The 18,338-nt window shown below is 53.8% G+C and overlaps 2 protein-coding genes and 1 long non-coding RNA gene across 19 annotated transcripts in view; 2 read left to right on the top strand and 1 right to left on the bottom strand.

Moving 5' to 3' along the window:
- The first annotated feature begins 56 nt into the window (after nt 1-56).
- Nucleotides 57-7,548, top strand: SLC26A10P (Solute carrier family 26 member 10). Of its 7 annotated transcripts, XM_011728430.2 has the most exons (19): nt 71-670; nt 748-1,315; nt 1,779-1,889; nt 2,370-2,527; nt 2,694-2,858; nt 3,121-3,273; nt 3,973-4,055; nt 4,203-4,350; nt 4,440-4,553; nt 5,246-5,323; nt 5,413-5,508; nt 5,909-6,015; nt 6,132-6,201; nt 6,274-6,390; nt 6,531-6,564; nt 6,644-6,726; nt 6,812-6,866; nt 6,981-7,151; nt 7,399-7,548. In XM_011728430.2, exons 2-18 carry the CDS (start codon nt 973-975, stop codon nt 7,142-7,144), a joined length of 2,079 nt encoding a protein of 692 aa, XP_011726732.2. In that variant the 5' UTR covers nt 71-670; nt 748-972; the 3' UTR covers nt 7,145-7,151; nt 7,399-7,548. The 7 variants fall into 7 exon arrangements, with proteins under 7 accessions (XP_011726739.2, XP_011726738.2, XP_011726735.2 ...); XM_011728433.2 differs by lacking the exon at nt 7,399-7,548 and having other exon boundaries at nt 62-670; nt 7,024-7,128; XM_011728429.3 differs by having other exon boundaries at nt 72-670; nt 6,981-7,548.
- LOC105474096 (beta-1,4-N-acetyl-galactosaminyltransferase 1) lies at nt 4,821-14,903 on the bottom strand. Of its 11 annotated transcripts, XM_071071549.1 has the most exons (13): nt 14,849-14,903; nt 14,038-14,126; nt 13,833-13,873; nt 13,204-13,422; nt 12,494-12,658; nt 12,274-12,380; nt 11,785-11,825; nt 11,459-11,639; nt 10,356-10,454; nt 10,021-10,211; nt 9,427-9,702; nt 8,924-9,164; nt 4,821-8,366 (listed from the first exon to the last, which is right to left on the bottom strand). In XM_071071549.1, the coding sequence occupies exons 4-13, from the start codon at nt 13,419-13,421 to the stop codon at nt 8,149-8,151; spliced, it is 1,737 nt and encodes a 578-aa protein (XP_070927650.1). In that variant the 5' UTR covers nt 13,422; nt 13,833-13,873; nt 14,038-14,126; nt 14,849-14,903; the 3' UTR covers nt 4,821-8,148. The 11 variants fall into 11 exon arrangements, 10 of the variants coding, with proteins under 10 accessions (XP_070927650.1, XP_011726744.1, XP_070927648.1 ...); XM_011728442.3 differs by lacking the exon at nt 14,849-14,903 and having other exon boundaries at nt 9,427-9,567; nt 14,038-14,543; XM_071071548.1 differs by lacking the exon at nt 13,833-13,873 and having other exon boundaries at nt 7,630-8,366.
- Nucleotides 13,347-18,338, top strand: part of LOC105474087 (uncharacterized) — a 17,072-nt gene continuing 12,080 nt past the window's right edge. Inside the window, exon 1 of the long non-coding RNA XR_982665.2 lies at nt 13,347-13,426. This is a non-coding gene — a long non-coding RNA (uncharacterized lncRNA). The remainder of the gene's footprint in view (nt 13,427-18,338) is intronic.

Here is an 18,338-nt window from a genome sequence, read left to right as displayed (position 1 = left end):
GGAGTCTCGCTCTGTCACCCAGGTTTGAATGCAGTGGCTCCATCTCAGCTCACTGCAACCTCCACCTCCTGGGTTCAAGCGATTATCCTGCCTCAGCCTCCCGAGTAGCTTGGGATTACAGGCATCTGCCATTATGCCCAGCTAATTTTTGTATCTTTTAGTAGAGACAGGGTTTCACCATGTTGGTCAGGCTGGTCTCAAACTCCTGACCTCAGGTGATCCACCTGCTTCGGCCTCACAAAGTGCTGAGATTACAGACATAAGCCATTGCCCCTGGCCTGTGAAAAGCATTTGAATGTGATAAATGGTGCTTCCGTTTTTTTGGTTCCTAAGAAAAAAATTTCCTGTGGGTTCAATATTTCCCCTGAGGCCCTGAACTAGGCCCAGCCGCTCCTCACAAAGGTGTGGGTTCAGGTTCTGTCATTATCCCTGTCCAATCAATACATGTGGCAGCATTCCATGTCAGTAGGACATGAAACTGCTTCTTGGAGCCAGCTGTGCCCCATGAAGATGTGGGTCTGGGTGAAGTTCGGGATGGGTGCTGAACTTTTTGCTCTGGCTGGGAGAATGTAGTGGCTCAGGGAAGGACCCAAGAGGAACCAGCCTCTCTCTCCTCCCAAGGTGCGGATGGGGAAAGGAACCTGGAGTGAAGTGAAAAGTCTAAGGAGAGGTAAATAGCGGGTGTTGAGTGTCGGGGTGCGCTTGCCTTTCGGCTTCTCTCTCTCTAATCTCTACACATTTCCACAGCCACCCCAGAGCCAGCGATCGGATCTGGCCAAGGATGTCTGCAGAAACCCCTAACATAGAGACTCTCCCTCTCCAAGCCGCGGCTCTCGCCAGACTGGAGAAGGTCCTCAAAAGAGGGTGTCCTCAGGGCCGGATTGGACCCTGCTTCGTGGGAGGCGGGACTCCGGGCTTAGCTGGCGGAGGAGTATTTAAGACGGGGCGGAGTTGGAGGTGGCCAAGGGCAAAATGAGCGGGATTCAGGGCACCAGGACCTACCCAGGCGCGGGGGACACCTCTGACCTTAAGTACCCCTTGGGAACCAGGCTCAGGGAAGCTCTCACCGAGGCTCGGTTCCATCAGCTCTTCGGGGGCGAAGAGCAGGAACCGGAGCTACCTGCAGAGCGCCGCTTTCCCCGGCTCTTCGGGCTGTGGAGGCTGCGGGCTCGCGCTTGTTCCGGGACGGGGGCGTGGCGCCTGCTACAGGCTCTGCTGCCTCCGCTGCACTGGCTGCCCCATTACCGCTGGCGGGCCTGGCTGCTCGGAGATGCGGTGGCCGGAGTGACCGTGGGCATCGTGCACGTGCCCCAGGGTGAGAGGCCTTAACAGCAGTCTGTCTGGAGCACAAGCTCTAGAGGGCTTCCGGGAGGAGGCTTAGGGAGCTGGGAATCCAGGAGCAGATGGTGGGTTCCTGCCGCTGCGGGTAGGAGAGAGGGATATGAGGCCAAGTTTGGGGTAAGGACTGTGGAGCTCCATCAGATCCCCACCCCCACCTCCCCTCATCTGCACAATCCTGCAAGAAGCCTTGGACAGGTTCTGGCTCAGAGAACTGGAGAGAGGCACAACGTCTGGCCCCCAGGACTTGGCCACAGCGTTCCTGACCTTGTCTGCCCCATGATCGCCCACTGAGGCCCATTAGCCCCTCAGTTCCCTCATGAGGCATGATTTAGCATCCTTGATGCCAGCCCCTAAGAGTCTGAGAAGGGCGTTTAAGTCCTGGAGGTTGGACAAGGCCCCCTCCCCACAGCACACCTTTCCATCCACTTCTATCCCAGGCATGGCCTTTGCTCTCCTGGCCTCCGTGCCCCCGGTGTTTGGACTCTACACTTCTTTCTTCCCTGTCCTCATTTACAGCTTGCTGGGTACTGGGAGACACCTGTCCACAGGTGAGTGACCAGGAACTTCCAATGACTCTTCTTCCCTGTGGGATGAAAATGGACAGGGGCTGTTATTTCCCTTCTTCCTCATTTCCCTGTTCACCTCTCCCATCTTCACCTCCCTCCTTGCCCAGTCCTGCTAGGAAACTGACCTAGGCAAAGCTAGCTAGAGTGGGTGCAAAGAGGTGGGAGTTTACCTGAACTTTTTTCCCCTATGAAATTTGGTTAAAATGAACATCTCAGGTACTTGAAAGGGGAAGAATAGGTGCATGGTCCCCAAAAGGGGCGCGCAGTAGGCAGAGAATCTGCAGGAGGGAGTAGTTTTTGCCGGCTGGTGCAGCTCTTCGCGCCACAGTCTTGACCGGGCAGCAGCCTTCTTGGAGAGCGGAGTCTGGCAGCAGCATTTCGGCCCCAGGGCGTGGAGCCTGAGCTGTTGCCCTGCCCAGGGCTGCACAGCTGGTGATGTCTGTATTTGTCCCCCGGCTGCAGGAACTTTCGCCATACTCAGCCTCATGACAGGCTCGGCCGTTGAGCGGCTGGTGCCAGAACCCCTTGTGGGGAACCTGAGCGGAACCGAGAAGGAGCAGTTGGACGCTCAGCGGGTTGGGGTAGCCGCAGCCGTGGCCTTCGGGAGCGGGGCGCTGATGGTGAGGGAGGACCCGGGGAGGATCCCGGGGGATCCTTGCTGGGGGGCCCGGGAAATTGGGCAGGGGGAGAGGGAGGGACCAGCCTTCAGCTTGGGTTCGGGAGGGCGGAGGTGCGCGGGGTTGGTTTGCTCCTCCTCTAGTTGGTGACTGCACGTCTTCTCCGCAGCTGGGGATGTTCGTGCTGCAACTCGGCGTCCTGTCCACCTTTTTGTCCGAGCCTGTTGTCAAGGCGCTGACCAGCGGGGTCGCGCTGCACGTGCTCGTGTCCCAGCTGCCGAGCCTCTTGGGGTTGTCCCTCCCGCGCCAGATCGGCTGCTTCTCTCTCTTCAAGGTGGGGGTGGGAGAAGAAAGGAGAAGGGGCTTCTAGAGGTCCCGGGAATAGGGAAATTCGAAAAGGGAGGAAGGACGGAGGGTGGAGGGGTAGTGTGTGACAAGGGCGCAGGAAAGGAAATTGGAGCCACGTGGCTGACCGAGGGCGCTGCGGAGGTAGAAGCCCTGGTGGCACTGGAGAGAGAGGGCCTCGCTCTGGGGGGCCCGCGCCGGGGCGCATGAACCCTGGCAAGGGGCCCTCTGCTCACAGCCCCTGCCCGCAGACGCTGGCCGCCGTGCTGACTGCGCTGCCCCGGAGCAGTCCGGCCGAACTGACCATCTCGGCGCTCAGCCTGGCGCTGCTCGTGCCGGTGAAGGAATTGAACGTGAGATTCCGAGACCGGTTACCCACGCCGATCCCGGGGGAAGTTGTCATGGTGAGGACGGCCGTGCGCGCCGGTCCCCTGCCCGCACAGACCCTGCTGTCCTGTGGGAAGTGGCCGCTGCCGCCCCCTGGTGGAGTGCAGAGAGGCCACGGAACAGAGGGCCAGCCCACACTCACTTTCCCTGGCCTCCTGCAGGAGGATGCTTTGACCTTCCACAGTCCCCCTCGACACTGTCCCACCTCTCTCACCGAGCACCCCCTACACCTCTTGGAGTTCCTTCTACCATCCTACAGCGCTCCCTTGAGGTCTTGCTGGTCACAGCACCTTCTCTGACACCTGTCCTCACCAGGGTCCTTCCCTGTAATTCACAGTGCATCTTCCTCTCCACCCTCCACTGACATTTCTCTCTCTACCCCACTAAATAAACGTTCCGCGTCTCCACAGATGCCAGTATATCACTAGATATCGTCCAGCTTCCCTCTTTGGAAGGCTCAGTGGCATCTCTTCATATCCACCATCTTTGGTGGCTCCAGCGCTCTGTGGCCTCAGGCATATGTCATCCCTCTTTCCCAGCTCCACACTCCAAATCAGTTGTCAGGCCCCCATCCCAAACACATCCCTGCTCCCCCAGGTGCTGGGCTCCTGCAACCAGCTAGACCTGCATTATGGTCCTCTCTCATGGTCAGCCCCTTCTAGCTTCTGCCAGGGACCCCATCTCTTCCCATGCCTTCATTTTGCTCTCTTTCTCAGGTGCTTCTGGCCTCCGTGCTCTGCTTCACCTCTTCTCTGGACACAAGATACCATGTCCAGATAGTGGGGCTGTTGCCTGGAGGGTAAGACAGAATGAAAAGACGCCGGCTTTCTCTTCTCCCACCTCTCCCACCTAACACTTCTTCTTATCTCCACCCCCCATTTTCTTTGCTTTCCTTATCTCACTGAAGCACCCAACTCCTCCTCACCATGGATCCCTCCCTCTCCAGATTTCCCCAACCCCTCCTCCCCAACCTGGCTGAGCTGCCCAGGATTCTGGCTGACTCGCTGCCCATCGCACTGGTTACTTTTGCGGTGTCCGCCTCCCTGGCCTCCATCTATGCAGACAAGTATAGCTACACTATTGACTCCAACCAGGTGGGACTCTGACTGTGGACCCCAGCCCTCTCATTTGACTTCCCACCATGCCTTTGTCTCTCCCACTTCATCTCACTGCATCCCTCCAGGAGCTCCTGGCACATGGTGCCTCCAACCTCATCTCCTCCCTCTTCTCTTGCTTTCCCAACTCGGCTACGCTGGCCACCACCAGTCTACTGGTGGATGCTGGTGGGAAAACACAGGTAAGAGGGCATCCTTGGATGAGGAGAAAGGATGGGCCATCCAGGCAAAGTGGTGGTGCTGGAGAAACAGGTGGAAGATGGTTAGATACCCAGGTGGCACCTATATAGAGAAGACTGGGGATCTGTGAGAAAGGGTGAGCAAGGGGATGGAATTATAGGAGAGATGGAAGACAACAATGTTCCAGTAAGACCTCTGTAGGCTCTAAGCACTGAAAAAGTTTATGGTGCCCCAGATATGGTTCAAAATAAAAACACAAAACTATAAAATAAACTTGAGATAAAATTATTTTTTTCACACAATGACATTGTCTTTTTAAAAGGAATATCACATATCAAAGTCTCCCCCTAATAATTTTGGTTTCCCTTACTTTGCTGGTGCCCTAAGCACGTGGTGAGCCTGCTTATAGGGTAACCCAACAGTGGCTTTTAAGGTGGAGGTGGGCTGCAAAACTGGGGAACTTGAACAACAGACATCTACAGGGAGACTGGTGAATAATGGGCATTTAATTAATTGGGGGGAGGGGAGGGTTAGATGTGAACGGCAGAATATTAAGAAGGGGGATGTGTGGAAGGAGATTTGGGAGAAGGGAGACTTCCGAGGAAGATAAGGCAGAGTGGGCAGGGAGACCAGCTCTCATGTGGGGGTGGGAGACTCCCTTCCTTTTTTTGCACCCATCCCTCCTTCCCTCTAGCTGGCAGGCCTCTTCTCCTGCATAGTGGTCCTGTCGGTGCTGCTGTGGCTGGGGCCCTTCTTTTACTATCTGCCCAAGGTAAGGAGCAGAGGAGGCATGAGCATGGCTGGGAGGGGTGGCTGTATTCCAGGACATCGAGGTAGTCAGCCCACCTCCTCTGCCTCAAGGCTGTCCTGGCTTGCATCAACATCTCCAGCATGCGGCAGATGTTCTTCCAGATGCAGGAACTTCCACAACTATGGCACATCAGTCGTGTGGACTTTGTGAGAAATGCCATTACCCCCAGATGGCCCCCTCCCATCTTCTTAGCATCCCCAGCCTCTGCCCTGAACCAAAGCTAACTGTCCTGGTCCTAAGTTCTGCAACCCACCCACTCCCCCAACAAATGTAACTCCTAATACGCTTTACTCACAGGCAAGGGAAAGGATGGGGTTTGAACCCCTTGGACCTGAATATTTGTAACTTCCCAACTGGTGCAGGTCATTACATTTGGTGTGTGTCCCATTGAATCAACCTGTTCTTTCCCTCTGTCATGCTTTCTGCTTCTTCCTGGGTCATCTCTCCCCATCACTTGCCTTGGTAATCACTGCCCTGGATCTCTTTCCCCAGCAGTGATGGCCTGCCTTTTCTTTTGGGCAATCCACCCTTATCCCTGTCCTGCAGGCTGTGTGGATGGTCACCTGGGTGGCTGTAGTGACCCTGAATGTGGATTTGGGCCTGGCTGTGGGTGTTGTCTTCTCCATGATGACTGTGGTCTGCCGCACCCAGAGGTGGGCATAGAGATGAGTGGAGTTGAGGTCAGGGCAGGGGAGAGAATGAGGTGCTTGGGGTGACTCTCCAGCCAGGCCAGGCTAAGCTGGAAATCTGGCCCCACCTTCTTCCCTAGGGTGCAGTGCCTGGCACTTGGACAGGCTGAGGGAACAGAGCTCTACAGGCCACTCAGAGGAAGCCACAAGGTGGGTGGGCTGCAGCCAAAGAAGGAAAGGAAGATTAGCCCCAGATGTTTCTTTGACCCTCTGACCTCTTAGCTCCTCCAGGTCCCAGGGCTCTGCATCCTGAGCTATCCAACACCACTGTACTTTGGGACCCGTGGGCAGTTTCGCCGCAACCTGGAGTGGCACCTGGGGCTTGGAGAAGGAGAAAAGGTGAGGGAGCTTGGTTTAGGAGGGATGTGGATCCTCGGGGAGTGGGAGGCAGGTGGGTGTTCTGAGGGGGATCCTTGTGCTCAAGGGGTGCATGTTCATGCTGTGTCTCGGTTGTGGTGACTGCCCTTCTTTACTCATAGGAGACTTCAAAGCCAGATGGCCCAACTGTTGCAGGTAAGATGGGGTGACAAGAAGGAAGATTTGGGCATGTTGCATGGTGGCACTTGGGTACTCCTGTCTTCTCCCATTCTAGTTGCTGAGCCTGTCAGGGTAGTGGTCCTAGACTTCAGTGGTGTCACCTTTGCAGATGCTGCTGGGGCCAGAGAAGTGGTGCAGGTGAGGGAGAGGGCAGGTTGAGGAGAAACCCCTTAGCATGTCACTCATACCCTCTGATCTTAACCCCTTTGCCCCATCCCTGCAGCTGGCCAGCCGATGTCGAGATGCTAGGATCCACCTCCTCCTGGCTCAGTGTAATGGTGAGATGTGTGAAGAGTGGGACCCAGTGTCTGGGCAATGACTGGACACCTGCGGGAGGGAAAAGGACCCGGTGTGGACTGAGGGTCTCAGAGCCTGACACCCTCCCCACATAGCCTCGGTGCTGGGGACACTGACTCGGGCAGGACTCCTGGACAGGGTGACCCCAGATCAGCTGTTTGTGAGTGTGCAGGATGCAGCTGCTTATGCCCTGGGGAGCCTGGTAAGGGGCAGTAGCACCAGGAGCGAGAGCCAGGAGGCACTGGGCTGCGGCAAGTGAGGCAGGGGTAAGTGGCTGGAGACTCAGGGAGAGGGGTTTGGGAAAGGGTCTGCGGAGGAAGATCAAGAAGAAAAGGGTGGGGATGGAATGAATAGTGGATTGAAGACCAACTCAGGGAGCCCAAGCTGAGCTATGGGTGAGGAACTGAAGAACTCAGATCCCTAAGCAGGTGGGGTACCCCTGAGAGGACTGCCACATTTCATCAAGGGAGAGGGTGCCTAATCTATTCCTGACATGTCTCCTCTCGTCTCCAGCTCACTGACCCAAAGATTTGCACAGTGTGGGTCTGACCTCATCATGTGGAGTGCAGAGGGCCCCGATGACATGTGTGTGATGAGGACCATGACCTTGAGCTCCCTTACCTAACATAACTAATAAAATGAAGCTGAGAGCTTTGGAATCCATGAAGCGAGTCTAGGTGTTTGCACAGGGACTCTGGTGCTCTGTCTTTTGTGCCCACAGCATTGCAGAGACACAACTAAGAATGGCTTTCACCATGTGTTCACCGGCCCTCACCCCAGCCCCAGTGCCGCAAGTTATCTCTGTAGGGGTGGGGCTGGAGCAGGTACACAGAGTACTGGATCTGAAGATGCGGGTGAGGGGTACAGTCTTGGGATTATGTGTTGGGGAACTTCCCCACCCCCTCAGTCCCAAGAAGATGAGAGGACAGTGTTTCCACCTTAGGTTCTTAGAGTCCCCCTGGGCTCTTTGGCACTTGGAAAGTGATCCCCCCATTTCCTGCCCCATGAGAATGGGGAGGGGGAGGACTTGGCACTGGCTGTGGGAGAGGTTATGGCTCCGCCAGGCCTCTGGGCACTCGAAAAAGGAGGGGTGTCACCAGGACAACCCCTATTGGGCATAAGGTTCTGAAAAGGAAGAGTGAGGAACTAGAGGCTCAGGGACTGCCAGTAGAGTGCTCACAGGGTGGGTGGGGTTTGTTGGAAACTCCTGGCAGGGACAAGGAGGCAGGCCCAGCCTGAGAGTCAGAAATCCCCTGTGGGCCATCACTGGGAGGTCATGCACTGCAGCCGGTGTTTGAAGAAGAGCAGCCGGTGTTTGGCCATCTGGCTCTCATCCAGTGATCCTGGATAACGGTACCGGGCGTAAGTCTCTGCCCCGGCATCCCTTGATGTCCAAGGCAGCTTCAATTTGGATGCATGATCCACCACGACGTCGGAGCAGGAGCCAACCCGAAGGGAACCAAGCCCATCCAAGAAGAATTCTGGGGGTGGAGGGGAGTACACAGTGAGGGATCCCAAGGGTGCAGAACGCCGACCGGTAAGGGAGAACTCTCAAATTTAGGGTGTGGAAAGTGTGTGTGCAAAGGCTTGTTTCTAAGGACCTTGAGCAAGTAAATCAACTCCCTGGGTCTGTTTTACTCTTGTGTAAATGGAGTCAATATACTTGTGCTTTGAAAATGGAAAAACCTACCCCCACTCCCAGAGGTTAAATAAACGCCAGATGGGTTGCACCGACTATGGTCTGAACTAGGGGAAGCGCTGGGAGTAGAGTAGGGGTGGCGGGAACAGTGACCGGGAAGCTTACGCGGGCGGGGAGGAGGGGCCCAGCGGTTGTGCTGGGAATAGAGATTTAAAGGGTATGCGGGGCTGGGAGAGGGTGGGAGCTGTCTGTCGTCCAGGTGCAGGTCTTGGTACATCATTGCAGAACTGTTCTAGGGTTCCCGGTGGCGGCTGGGCGCGGGTGCAGCCTAGGAGAGGCGGGTGCGCCAGCTCCCTGTGGGGTTCCTGCCAGGGTCGACCGGGAGGGGGCGCCACTCACCCAGATGAGCCACGCGGCTGAGGCGGGGGTCGAAGCCGACCTCGCGCACCTTGTCAGTCCGCGCCAGGAAGAAGTTAACCACGCCGTCGGTGACCACGCAGCCTGGGAAGCCGACGAGCTCGTGGTGGAAGCCGCGCCTTTGCCGGAGGCAGTTCCCGAGGCCTGGGGCACCGGGCTCCACGCTCAGCAGCTGCCGGTAAGTGGTGGCGAAGCCGGAGATCTCGCGCACTGCGCCCCCCACCTGCAGGGAGAGGGAGGCTGGCTCCAGGCAGCCGGGGATCGGGCACCCGAAGGGGGCAAGGTCTGCGCTCCGGTGCCTTCGGGGGTACCCCTGCCCCATCCTCTTCCGCTTCACCCTTGCAAGACCCAGACAGTCCCCAGGCCCCACTTCGTGGTCCTCTCTCTGTCCCAGGGCTCGCCGTTCCTGGCCGCAGCGTCCCCACTGTGGCCTTAGCCTGTTCAAGGCCCTTCTCCACCCCCACATCCTACGGCCCCTGCCCTACCAGGTCCAGGGGCGTCCGCTCCAGCACGTCCACAAGCCTCTCCAGCCGCGTCCGCGCGGTGAAGACGAAGTCGTCGTCCACCCACAGCACGTACTTGGTGGTTACTTGGGACACGGCCAGGTTCCGGCCTGCGAACCAGCCCTGGCGGAAAGGTGTGTGTGGTTGGGGAGGCTGCAGAAATAGGACATGGCCCTCTGCCACCTTTCTTTCTCTCCCCCGACCCTTCTCAGCTTGTATTCTTCTCCAGACTTTTGAGTGCTTTCGAATGGCCAGAAGCTAGGTAAAAAAAAAATGCAGATCCCCCACAGAGGTTCCAAGTCAGTGGTCTCGGAATGCGTTTAATTTCTGTGTGCATTTATTTATTCATTCATCAGCTATTTTATTGAATGCCATTATGCACTAAGCACCATTCTAAGAATGCAGAGAGAATTTCCTGCTCCCACGAAGCTTACATTCCAGGAAGCCTCATGCTTAACAGGCACCCCATGATTCTGAGGCAGGTGGTCCTCGAATCACTACCCTGGAGGCTGCAGATTGAGGGCGCACCCACTGCGGGAGTCCTCTGGCCTGCCGTTCAGCCTGCTAGCTGCACACCTTGCCGAAGGGCATGAGATAGTGTTCCACGTAGGGGCCACTAACGCGCTCTGGCTTGTCACTGTCGTCGGCGATGACCACGGTAACCGTTGGGTAGAAGCGGCGGATACTGGTGATGAGAGCCCGTAGCCGATCATAACGGAGGAAGGTCTTGGTGGCAATCGTGACTAGAGCGCTGATGTTGTACTGGGCTGAGATTGAGGGCACAGGGTTGGGTGCAGACAAGGCGAGTTGGGAGAGGGGAACAGGTAGATATCCCCTCCCAGGACTGCCCTCTCTCTACTTGCTCCCCACCAATGCTGGATCTAGTATGTCCCTGCCCCTACCAGCCTCACCTCCCTGGGGTAGAGACCCAGGTGGGTACAGCCGAGGGTTGGGTGGGTGTCTTATGCGGATGGTGAAAGCAGCCTCATGTCCCTCGGTGGAGAACCGGACTGGGAAGAAAGGACATGGCATTTGACCCTGAAGGGTGGGGCAACATTCTGTTTTCAGCCAATCAATATTTAAGTGCCTACTCTGTGTCCCACCTTTCTAGGCCTTGGTGGAAAAAAACACAAGGTTCATACCTTCATGGAACTTACATTCTAATGGGTAGGAGAAAAACAATAAAGAAAATTTTAAGTAAAAGCTAACCTTTATTGAGCACTTACTATGTGCCAGACCTGTTAAAAAATTACCTTAAATATATGAACTCATTTTATCCTCATGATAGCCCTATTAAGTAGATTCCTACAATAGAAAAAGAAGCTGAGACAGAGAAAAGTAACTTGCCACATTTACACAACTATTAAGCAACAAAACTGATAGCAACCTAGTCAGTCTGGTGCCAGACTAAGTAAATTAAAAAATTCAGATACTGGTAAGTATTGAATGGAAAATAAGACAAATAAGTAATGTAATAGTGAAGAGGAGACATTTGAGCTGAGATCTAAACGACAAGAAGGAGCCAGTCTGCAAAAATCTGGGGAAGAGCATTCCGGGCTGAGAAAACCGCAAGTGCAAAGGCCCTAAGGTCGAAGCAAACTTAGTGCAACAAACCAGCTTTGGGGAGAAGCAGGAGGGCTCTTAGGCCCCTTTTGTTGGAAGAGAAATGGGAACTCAGGAAAGTAAAGGGCTTTGTCCTCCAGTAAGGGGTGGGTTGGAAATATAGTCTTCTAACTCCTTAGACACGTCTCTTCCTGGGGCCCCCATGGTTGGCCTAAAGGGGAGACACACCCAAAGCTCGGGTTTCCCTCTGGCCTGCTCCAGCCCCAGATGAACAAAGGCCCCTTTTCTCCCTCTCTGGCCCTGCTGGTCCAGTTGAAGCACTCATTGTGTGGCAGGACAGCTCTGGCCATAGACCAGATGCCTCCCATGCCCTCTGCCATTTGCCCACTCCAGCCTTTCTGGTTCTTCTCTGTTTGCCCAGCCTGCCCCTCTCCCCACCCAGGCCTCACACCTGTGTCTGCTGTGTTGGTCTGGTAGCTTCGGCTGCTGTAAGTGACCAGTTGTAGTTGCCTGTTGAGTTGGTCCAGCCCTGGGCTGACAAGGGTGAGATCTGCCTGCCCCTCTCCAATGAGAGTCACTCCAGTCACTTCCCCTGCCACGTCCCAGGTGCCTAGGGAGGCAGTCAGGTTTACCTAGGAGGGGATTGGAGAGTGCAGGGTTAGGCCTCAGACCCACTTCTTGCCTCCCTGATTCGTCCATCCTTCCCTTAGTAGCCCTGCCTCCTTCTCAGCATTCTTGATGCCTACTTGGCCTCCTTCCCTTCCTGTTTTCTCTCACCTGGTATACCTCCTGACCAGAAGCTCCCTGAAGGCTCAGCCCTAGGAGAATGGAAGCGGGGATCAGAATCACATAGGCAGCCCTGAATTCTTTCTCATTTTCTCTCCCTGCTGTCACCACACACAATAGAGAACTTTCCACCCATTCTTCTTATTGAGGCCTCAGCAGGGCACACTGTAACATAGCCTACAGTGACTGATTTTTGAGCCCTTCCCATCAAAGCTTGCCCTATGGCCTGCCCTGCCCACCACCTAACCAATGGTTAGTCAGAAAAGAATAGATTCTTTCCCCCAAAACTCCCCAGTTACAGTCTTCTGAAATTCCTAGAGTCCCTTCCGTCCTCACCTCCCACCTCCTAAGCCCCCTTTTGAGCTTAAGTCCCTCTTTCATCAGAGGTTCCCACCTCCCATTCCAATCATCTCCCATTCTTCCCCACCCAGCCTCGGGCTCACTGTGGCTGAGGTCATCCTCTGGGACCCTCCTCCCTACCTGGCACCAAGATGCTCCTGAGGGGCTGAACTTCCACACCTTGTAGGGGGTACTGGAGCGGGGAGTTGGCAGGGGCTATGAGCAGTTGGTCAGCTGGGGACTGGCTCCTGGCAGTGGAGGAAGGAGAGGACAGAGCAGAGTCAGGGGGAGAGGGTCTCTCCCTCCCGGCACAATCACTGCTCTCCCCCTGTGGAGTCATGCCCTTCTTTCAAGCTGGTACCTTGACAGAAAGGCCTGGAACTCCTGGTCTCTTGTGGCAGAGGCAGCGCTCAGCTCTGCAGGGTCAAAGGCCTTGGTGAGGTCAATGGCTCGGACTTGTTTCTGGAAGGGGAGGGGGAGGCCCCCCCCACTGGACTCACAACTGCAGTTGTTCCAAGCCAGCAGCCTGAAGGGAGTAGTAAGGGTCATCAGACCCAGCTACACAGCTCCATTCATCCCATAAACACTGACACAGCACCCCACACCTTGGCCCTGAAATTCTGTCCATCTAGGATCCATCCCCTTAGACGTTGCCCTTCAAATAGTACTCGGGAGGGGGACCAAGGATCGGACGACCTAGCCCCTAAATCTGGATTTTAGAGTTGTAGGACAGGGCCAATTACTAGGATTTCAGGAGCTGCCTACCCACCAACCAGCAGCCCACCTGGAGTCTCTTCTCATACCTGAATCAGGACCTCAGGGAGTCTTTCAGGGCCCTCCCTTAACTGCACAACCTCCCACGCCCATCCCCATCCTCATCCCCATGGCAAGGTTCAGGGAGAACAGATTTTCCCCAGCCCAAGCCTCAGCAGCCTCCCACTTCCACCTCCCACTTCACTCCACACAACCCGTTAGGAGAACGCAGGCATCTGAGCCCAGCAGTGGAGGAAACAAAAGCCCCCAGGCCACCCCCAGCGAGCGCCGCGCTGCGCCGCCGCGGTCGGCACTCACCTCACTACTTGCTCCTTGATCCTGACCGGGATGTGTGCGTAGCGGGGCTCAGGAGCAAGATCTGGCAGCTCGGGCCTGCGGGGGCTCTGCGGGGGCGCCCACGGCGCAAGAGGTGCCCGGAGGCCGGGCGCGTCCCGGGTGCTCGCGTACAGGAGCCCCAGCGAGGCGCAGGCGACCAGAAGGACCAGCGCGCACAGGGCCCGGCGGCCCAGCCACATCCTAGGTGGGGGTAGGGTGGGGAGTGAGAAAGGGAGGGAAGAAGGGAGGGCAAGGGATGGGGCCCTTGGCCCCCGCGTCCTCAGAGGCTCCTGCCGGCTCCCAAGAGCGCTCTCCACTCCACACATCGCGCTAAGATTTGCACTGCCAGCCGCGGTTTTCCCGGTGCCCCTCCCCTCACTTCTCAGGCCCCAGGGTCTCCCGGCCTCCTTTCTTCTCGCCCTCTCCCGCATCTCGGTTTCCTCTCACACCCGAGGCCTGGCATCTTAATGCTGAAGACATTTGGATGCCGCGGTTTCGACGCGGCCGTGCGTGAGCTTTGGAAAAGCCCCGCTCTATTAGGGCAGTGGCAGTCCCGAAGCCCGCAGCCCGCCCTGGCCGGCGCGCCCCCTACTCCTCAATCCGAGCATCACCTGGGCTGGGGTGGGCTGCGGAGGGCGGCTCCACACCTAGCCTGTCAGGAAAAAATGCAGAATCACGCCCGTGCTGGCGGGCGCCCCCGGCGGAGGTGACCCGATGAGTGGCCTCGGGAAGCGGCGCGGGGAACAGGGTGGACCGGGAAGCGCGCCTCCTCCCGCCTCCTGCTCCGCCCCTCATCCCCCCGCCTCGGGCACTGACCTGTCTAACGCTCTAAGGCAGCGGCAAAATTTCGGTCCGGGCTGTGCCAGCTTTCAGCCCCCGCCTGAGGGTCCTCATGGGGCTAGGGGCTGATCGATGGGAGAGCTGGGCGTGAGCCTGAGGGTGTGGGGGACCCTCCTGCCTCTGGAGCGCGCCCGACCCCTCCCGCCTTGGAACTCTCGGGGCTTTTGTGGAGCGCGGCTCGGTGGTGGTTCTGGGCGTTTCCTGCCCGGGGGCGGTTGGCGGGGCGCGAGGACCAAGTTAAGAATCCGTTGCACCCCAGCCCCGGGGGCAAAGCCGGGGATCCCTGGCTCCGTGTCCCACTGGCAGCGCGGGGAGGGCTCTGGCCGCCTCCCGGCTCTTCGCACCGCAGCGCCGCGCGGTTCGGCTCCGGGCTGGTTGCGGCTGCTTCGGCTCCGCGCGGGGAATGCGAGCGCCCCGGCGCCTTCTAGTGGGCGCGGAGGAAACTGCGGGGGCGAGGAGCAGACGCGGGAAGGTCCTCGCTCACAACCCCCAGCCCTTAGCCTCCAAACCCTGGCATCTCAACCGCCTGCTCCCAAGACCAGCCATTCCGTTGCCTGCTCGTTCTGAGCTTGTAGGCGAGGATGGGCAAATAAGGGCTTTGGGAGGAGGTAGGGCGGGGGCGCGCTAAAACCCACGTCAAGTTTGAATGTTAGGGTGAAGATAAAAGAAACAACCCCTGGAAAATAAACGCTCTGCCTGGCTAACAAAGACTGATGCACAGCCTCCCTCTCCCCCTCCTCCCCCGCCCTGCCCCCCTTTATTTAACAGACACTCAAGAGATACACACTGGGTAATTCAAAGGCCTATTTCCCCGAACTGCCGCTAGGTGCAACCTTGCAGGAGGAGGGGAACCCCAGAGAGGCCAGATTGGCGGTAGTTCTGCCTGGAAGCCTTAGGTCATAGACAGCTTGATACTTCACACTGCTGAGAATCAGAGTTCTGTGGCTCCATGGTTCTAATAAAAGATGCATCAAGATTCAATAGGAAAAAAGGACATAATAAGAAATATAGAACATTATGAAAATATGTGTGTGTGTGGTGGATTTTTGAATGAATGAATTTTATACAAATAAATGACTAAAATCAGCTGGGGGAAAAGTGGAATCTCTACCCTTCTTACACCAAAATTCCAAATCTATTAAATATTTTAATATTAAAGGTGAAATCATAAAAGTAGTGAAGAAATCATGAAAGTCAGCACAGTGGCTCATGCTTGTAATCCCAGCACTTTGGGAGGCTGAGGCGACAGGAAACCAGGTTCAAGACCAGCCTGGGCAACATGGTGAGACCCCTGTCTCTACAAAAAATTTAAAAATTAGCTCAGCAAGGTGGCTCACACCTGTAGTCCAACTACTCAGGAGGTTGAAGTGGGAAGCTTGCTTGAGCCCCGGAAGTTGAAGCTGCAGTGAGCTGAGATGGTGCCATGGCACTGTAGCCTGGGTGACAGAGCGAGACGGTGTCTCAAAAAAAGAAATTATGGAATTTTTGTTTTGTTTATGGTCTTGGAGTAGGGAAGAGATCTCTAAGCCAGATGTAAAGGGAAATATTAATAAATCTGACTATATGAAAAACGTGAGTGAAGAAATTAACATAAACTAAATTTGAGAGAGAAATGACAAACTGTGAAAAAAATATTTGTAACATGTAAGACAGGTATACTTTATCTAGTTGTTGCTAGTTGGTGCCCCCAGCGGAGATGACCAGGAATGAATTATGAACCATTGAAAACATAGGAATCCATGACTCCACCCTGATAATACATAGATAATTAATTAATTAAATGAATGAATGAAGGAGAAGGGAGAATGCCAATTAATAAATGTGGAGGGAGCTGATGGAGTCAGAAAATAACTATTTTGCATCAGAGTAAAAGTTGGTTTGGGCAAGAATTATCGATGAATGCTAATTCTAGGGGGAAAGTTTGACAGAAGCAGGGTATGTACATAGATTAAAGTATCTCCCCATAGTTGGCTTATTCGTTGCAAGAGGAAAAATTGTAACTGCACAGTGGGAAAACCAGACTGCACCTTGACTTGGTGGCCAAAATTAACGTCACCAATGAGGGACAGAAGACTATCATGTGCCTCCAGAAATGCTCCCTTGAGAAAGCATGACATCATTTACGTAGTGATCTGGCTGGGAATACATAACTTGATTTTAAATACAAAGAAACAGACTCTAAGTAAGGAATATTTTCTATGTATAAAAGAAACTTAGGCTGGGCACGGTGGCTCATGCCTGTAACCCTAGCATTCTGGGAGGCCGAGGTGGGTAGATCACTTGAGGTCAGGAGTTAGAGACCAGTCCGGCCAACATGGTGAAACTCTGTTTCTACCAAAATTACAAAAATTAGCCGGGCATAGTGGTGCGTGCCTGTAATCCCAGCTACTCTGGAGGCTGAGGCAGGAGAATGGCTTGAACCCTGGAACCCAGAGATGGACGTTGCAGTGAGCCAAGATTGCACCACTGCACTTCAGCCTGGGTGACAGAGTGAGACCCTGTCACAAGGAAAAAAAAAGTAAAAGAAACTTAATACAAAAATTAACTGGGCATAAGCCGGGCATGGTGGCTCACACCTGTAGTCCCAGCTACTTGGGAGGCTGAGGCAAGAGCATCACTGGAACTTGGGAGGCAAAGGTTACAGGGAGCCAAGATTTCGCCACTGCACTCCAGTCTGGGTGACAGACTGAGACTCTGTCTCAAAAAAAAAAAAAAAAAGAAAGTGGCTAGTATTTTTTTAAATGTCGGTCTTGAAAGACAAAGAATGAACTGCTCTGGATTAAAGGAGACTAAAGAGACATGACAACTCAATGCAATATGCAATCCTAGATTAAAAGTGATATAACAGACATTTTGGGGGACTGTTTAAAAAATTTGGGCCAGGTGAGGTGGTTCATCCCCGTAATCTCAGCACTTTGGGAGGCCAAAGTAGGAGGATTGCTTGAGACCAGACCTTTGAGACCAGCCTGGGCAATATAATGAGATTTCATCTCTACAGAAATTTATTTTTATTTTTATTTTTTGTAGAAATGGAGTCTTACTATACTGCCCAGGTTGGTCTCCAACTTCTAGCCTCAAGCAATCCTTCTGCCTGGGCCTCCTAAAGTTTTGGGATCACAGGTGTGAGCCACCTAGCTGGGCTACAAAAACATAAAAAAAAAAAATTAGCCGGGTGTGGTGGCACGTGGCTGTAGTACCAGCTACTCATGAGGCTGAGGTGGGAGGATTGCTTGAGCCCAGGAGTTTGAGACTGCAGTGAGCTGTGATTGCACCACTGCACTCCAGTTTGGGTAACAGAGCAAGAACCTATCTTTTCTGTTTTCTAAAAAAACAAATTGGAATATGGAAAGTTGATTAGATAAAAGTTGTTTTATCTTTGTTAAAAGATAAATGGCAAATATTAAATTTCCCAAAGCTGATAACTGTGGGTATACAATAAAATATCCCTGTTCTTAGAGTATATGACCTAAAGTGTTAAAGGGTAAAGTGGAAGGATGTCTGCAATCTACTCTCAAATTGTTCAGAAAAAATAAATAATAGGAATATGTATGTGACACATTTACATAATATATATGTGGTATATATAATATATAATTTATATTTTATTGTTAATTTAATAATTATTAATTACATTATTTTATTATAAATTATATAAAATTATGTATAGAGAGAAAATGATAAAATGTGACCAAATGTGAAAAATTGGTGAAGCTGAATAAATGATATGTGGGAGTGCTCTGTATTCTTTAAATATCTAAGTTTGAAATTATTTCAAATTAAAAACTAAAAAGAAAAAAATCACTCCTTTATTTACTTTAGTTGAAAGCGAGTGTTGGCCGGGTGCGGTGGCTTACGCCTATGATCTCAGTGCTTTGAGAGGCAGAGGCGGGTGGATCATCTGAGCTCAGGAGTTCGAGACCAGCCTGGCCAACATGGTGAAGCCCAGTCTCTACTAAAAATACAAAAATTAGCTGGCCATGGTGGCGGGCGCGTGTAATCCCAGCTACTCCAGAGGCTGAGGCAGGAGAATGGCTTGAACCCAGGAGGTGGAGGTTGCAGTGAGCCGAGATCATGCCATTGCACTCCAGCCTGGATGACAAGAGACTCCATCTTGAAAACAAACAAACAAGAAAGTGAGTGTCTATTTAATAATTTGGTGGCATTACTGAGAAATTGTTTTAGCACATAACTGTCACACTTTCTAAAAATGACAACTAAAGTTTTTTCATAATGAAATATTAATAATAAAACTTTCTAATAGAACTTCATATTAGTTC

This window comes from Macaca nemestrina, chromosome 10 (assembly GCF_043159975.1).
Source record: "Macaca nemestrina isolate mMacNem1 chromosome 10, mMacNem.hap1, whole genome shotgun sequence".
NCBI classification, from domain to species: domain Eukaryota; kingdom Metazoa; phylum Chordata; class Mammalia; order Primates; family Cercopithecidae; genus Macaca; species Macaca nemestrina.
The sequence above is the reverse complement of the archived record's forward strand: the minus strand, read 5'-3'. Positions and strand labels throughout refer to the sequence as shown.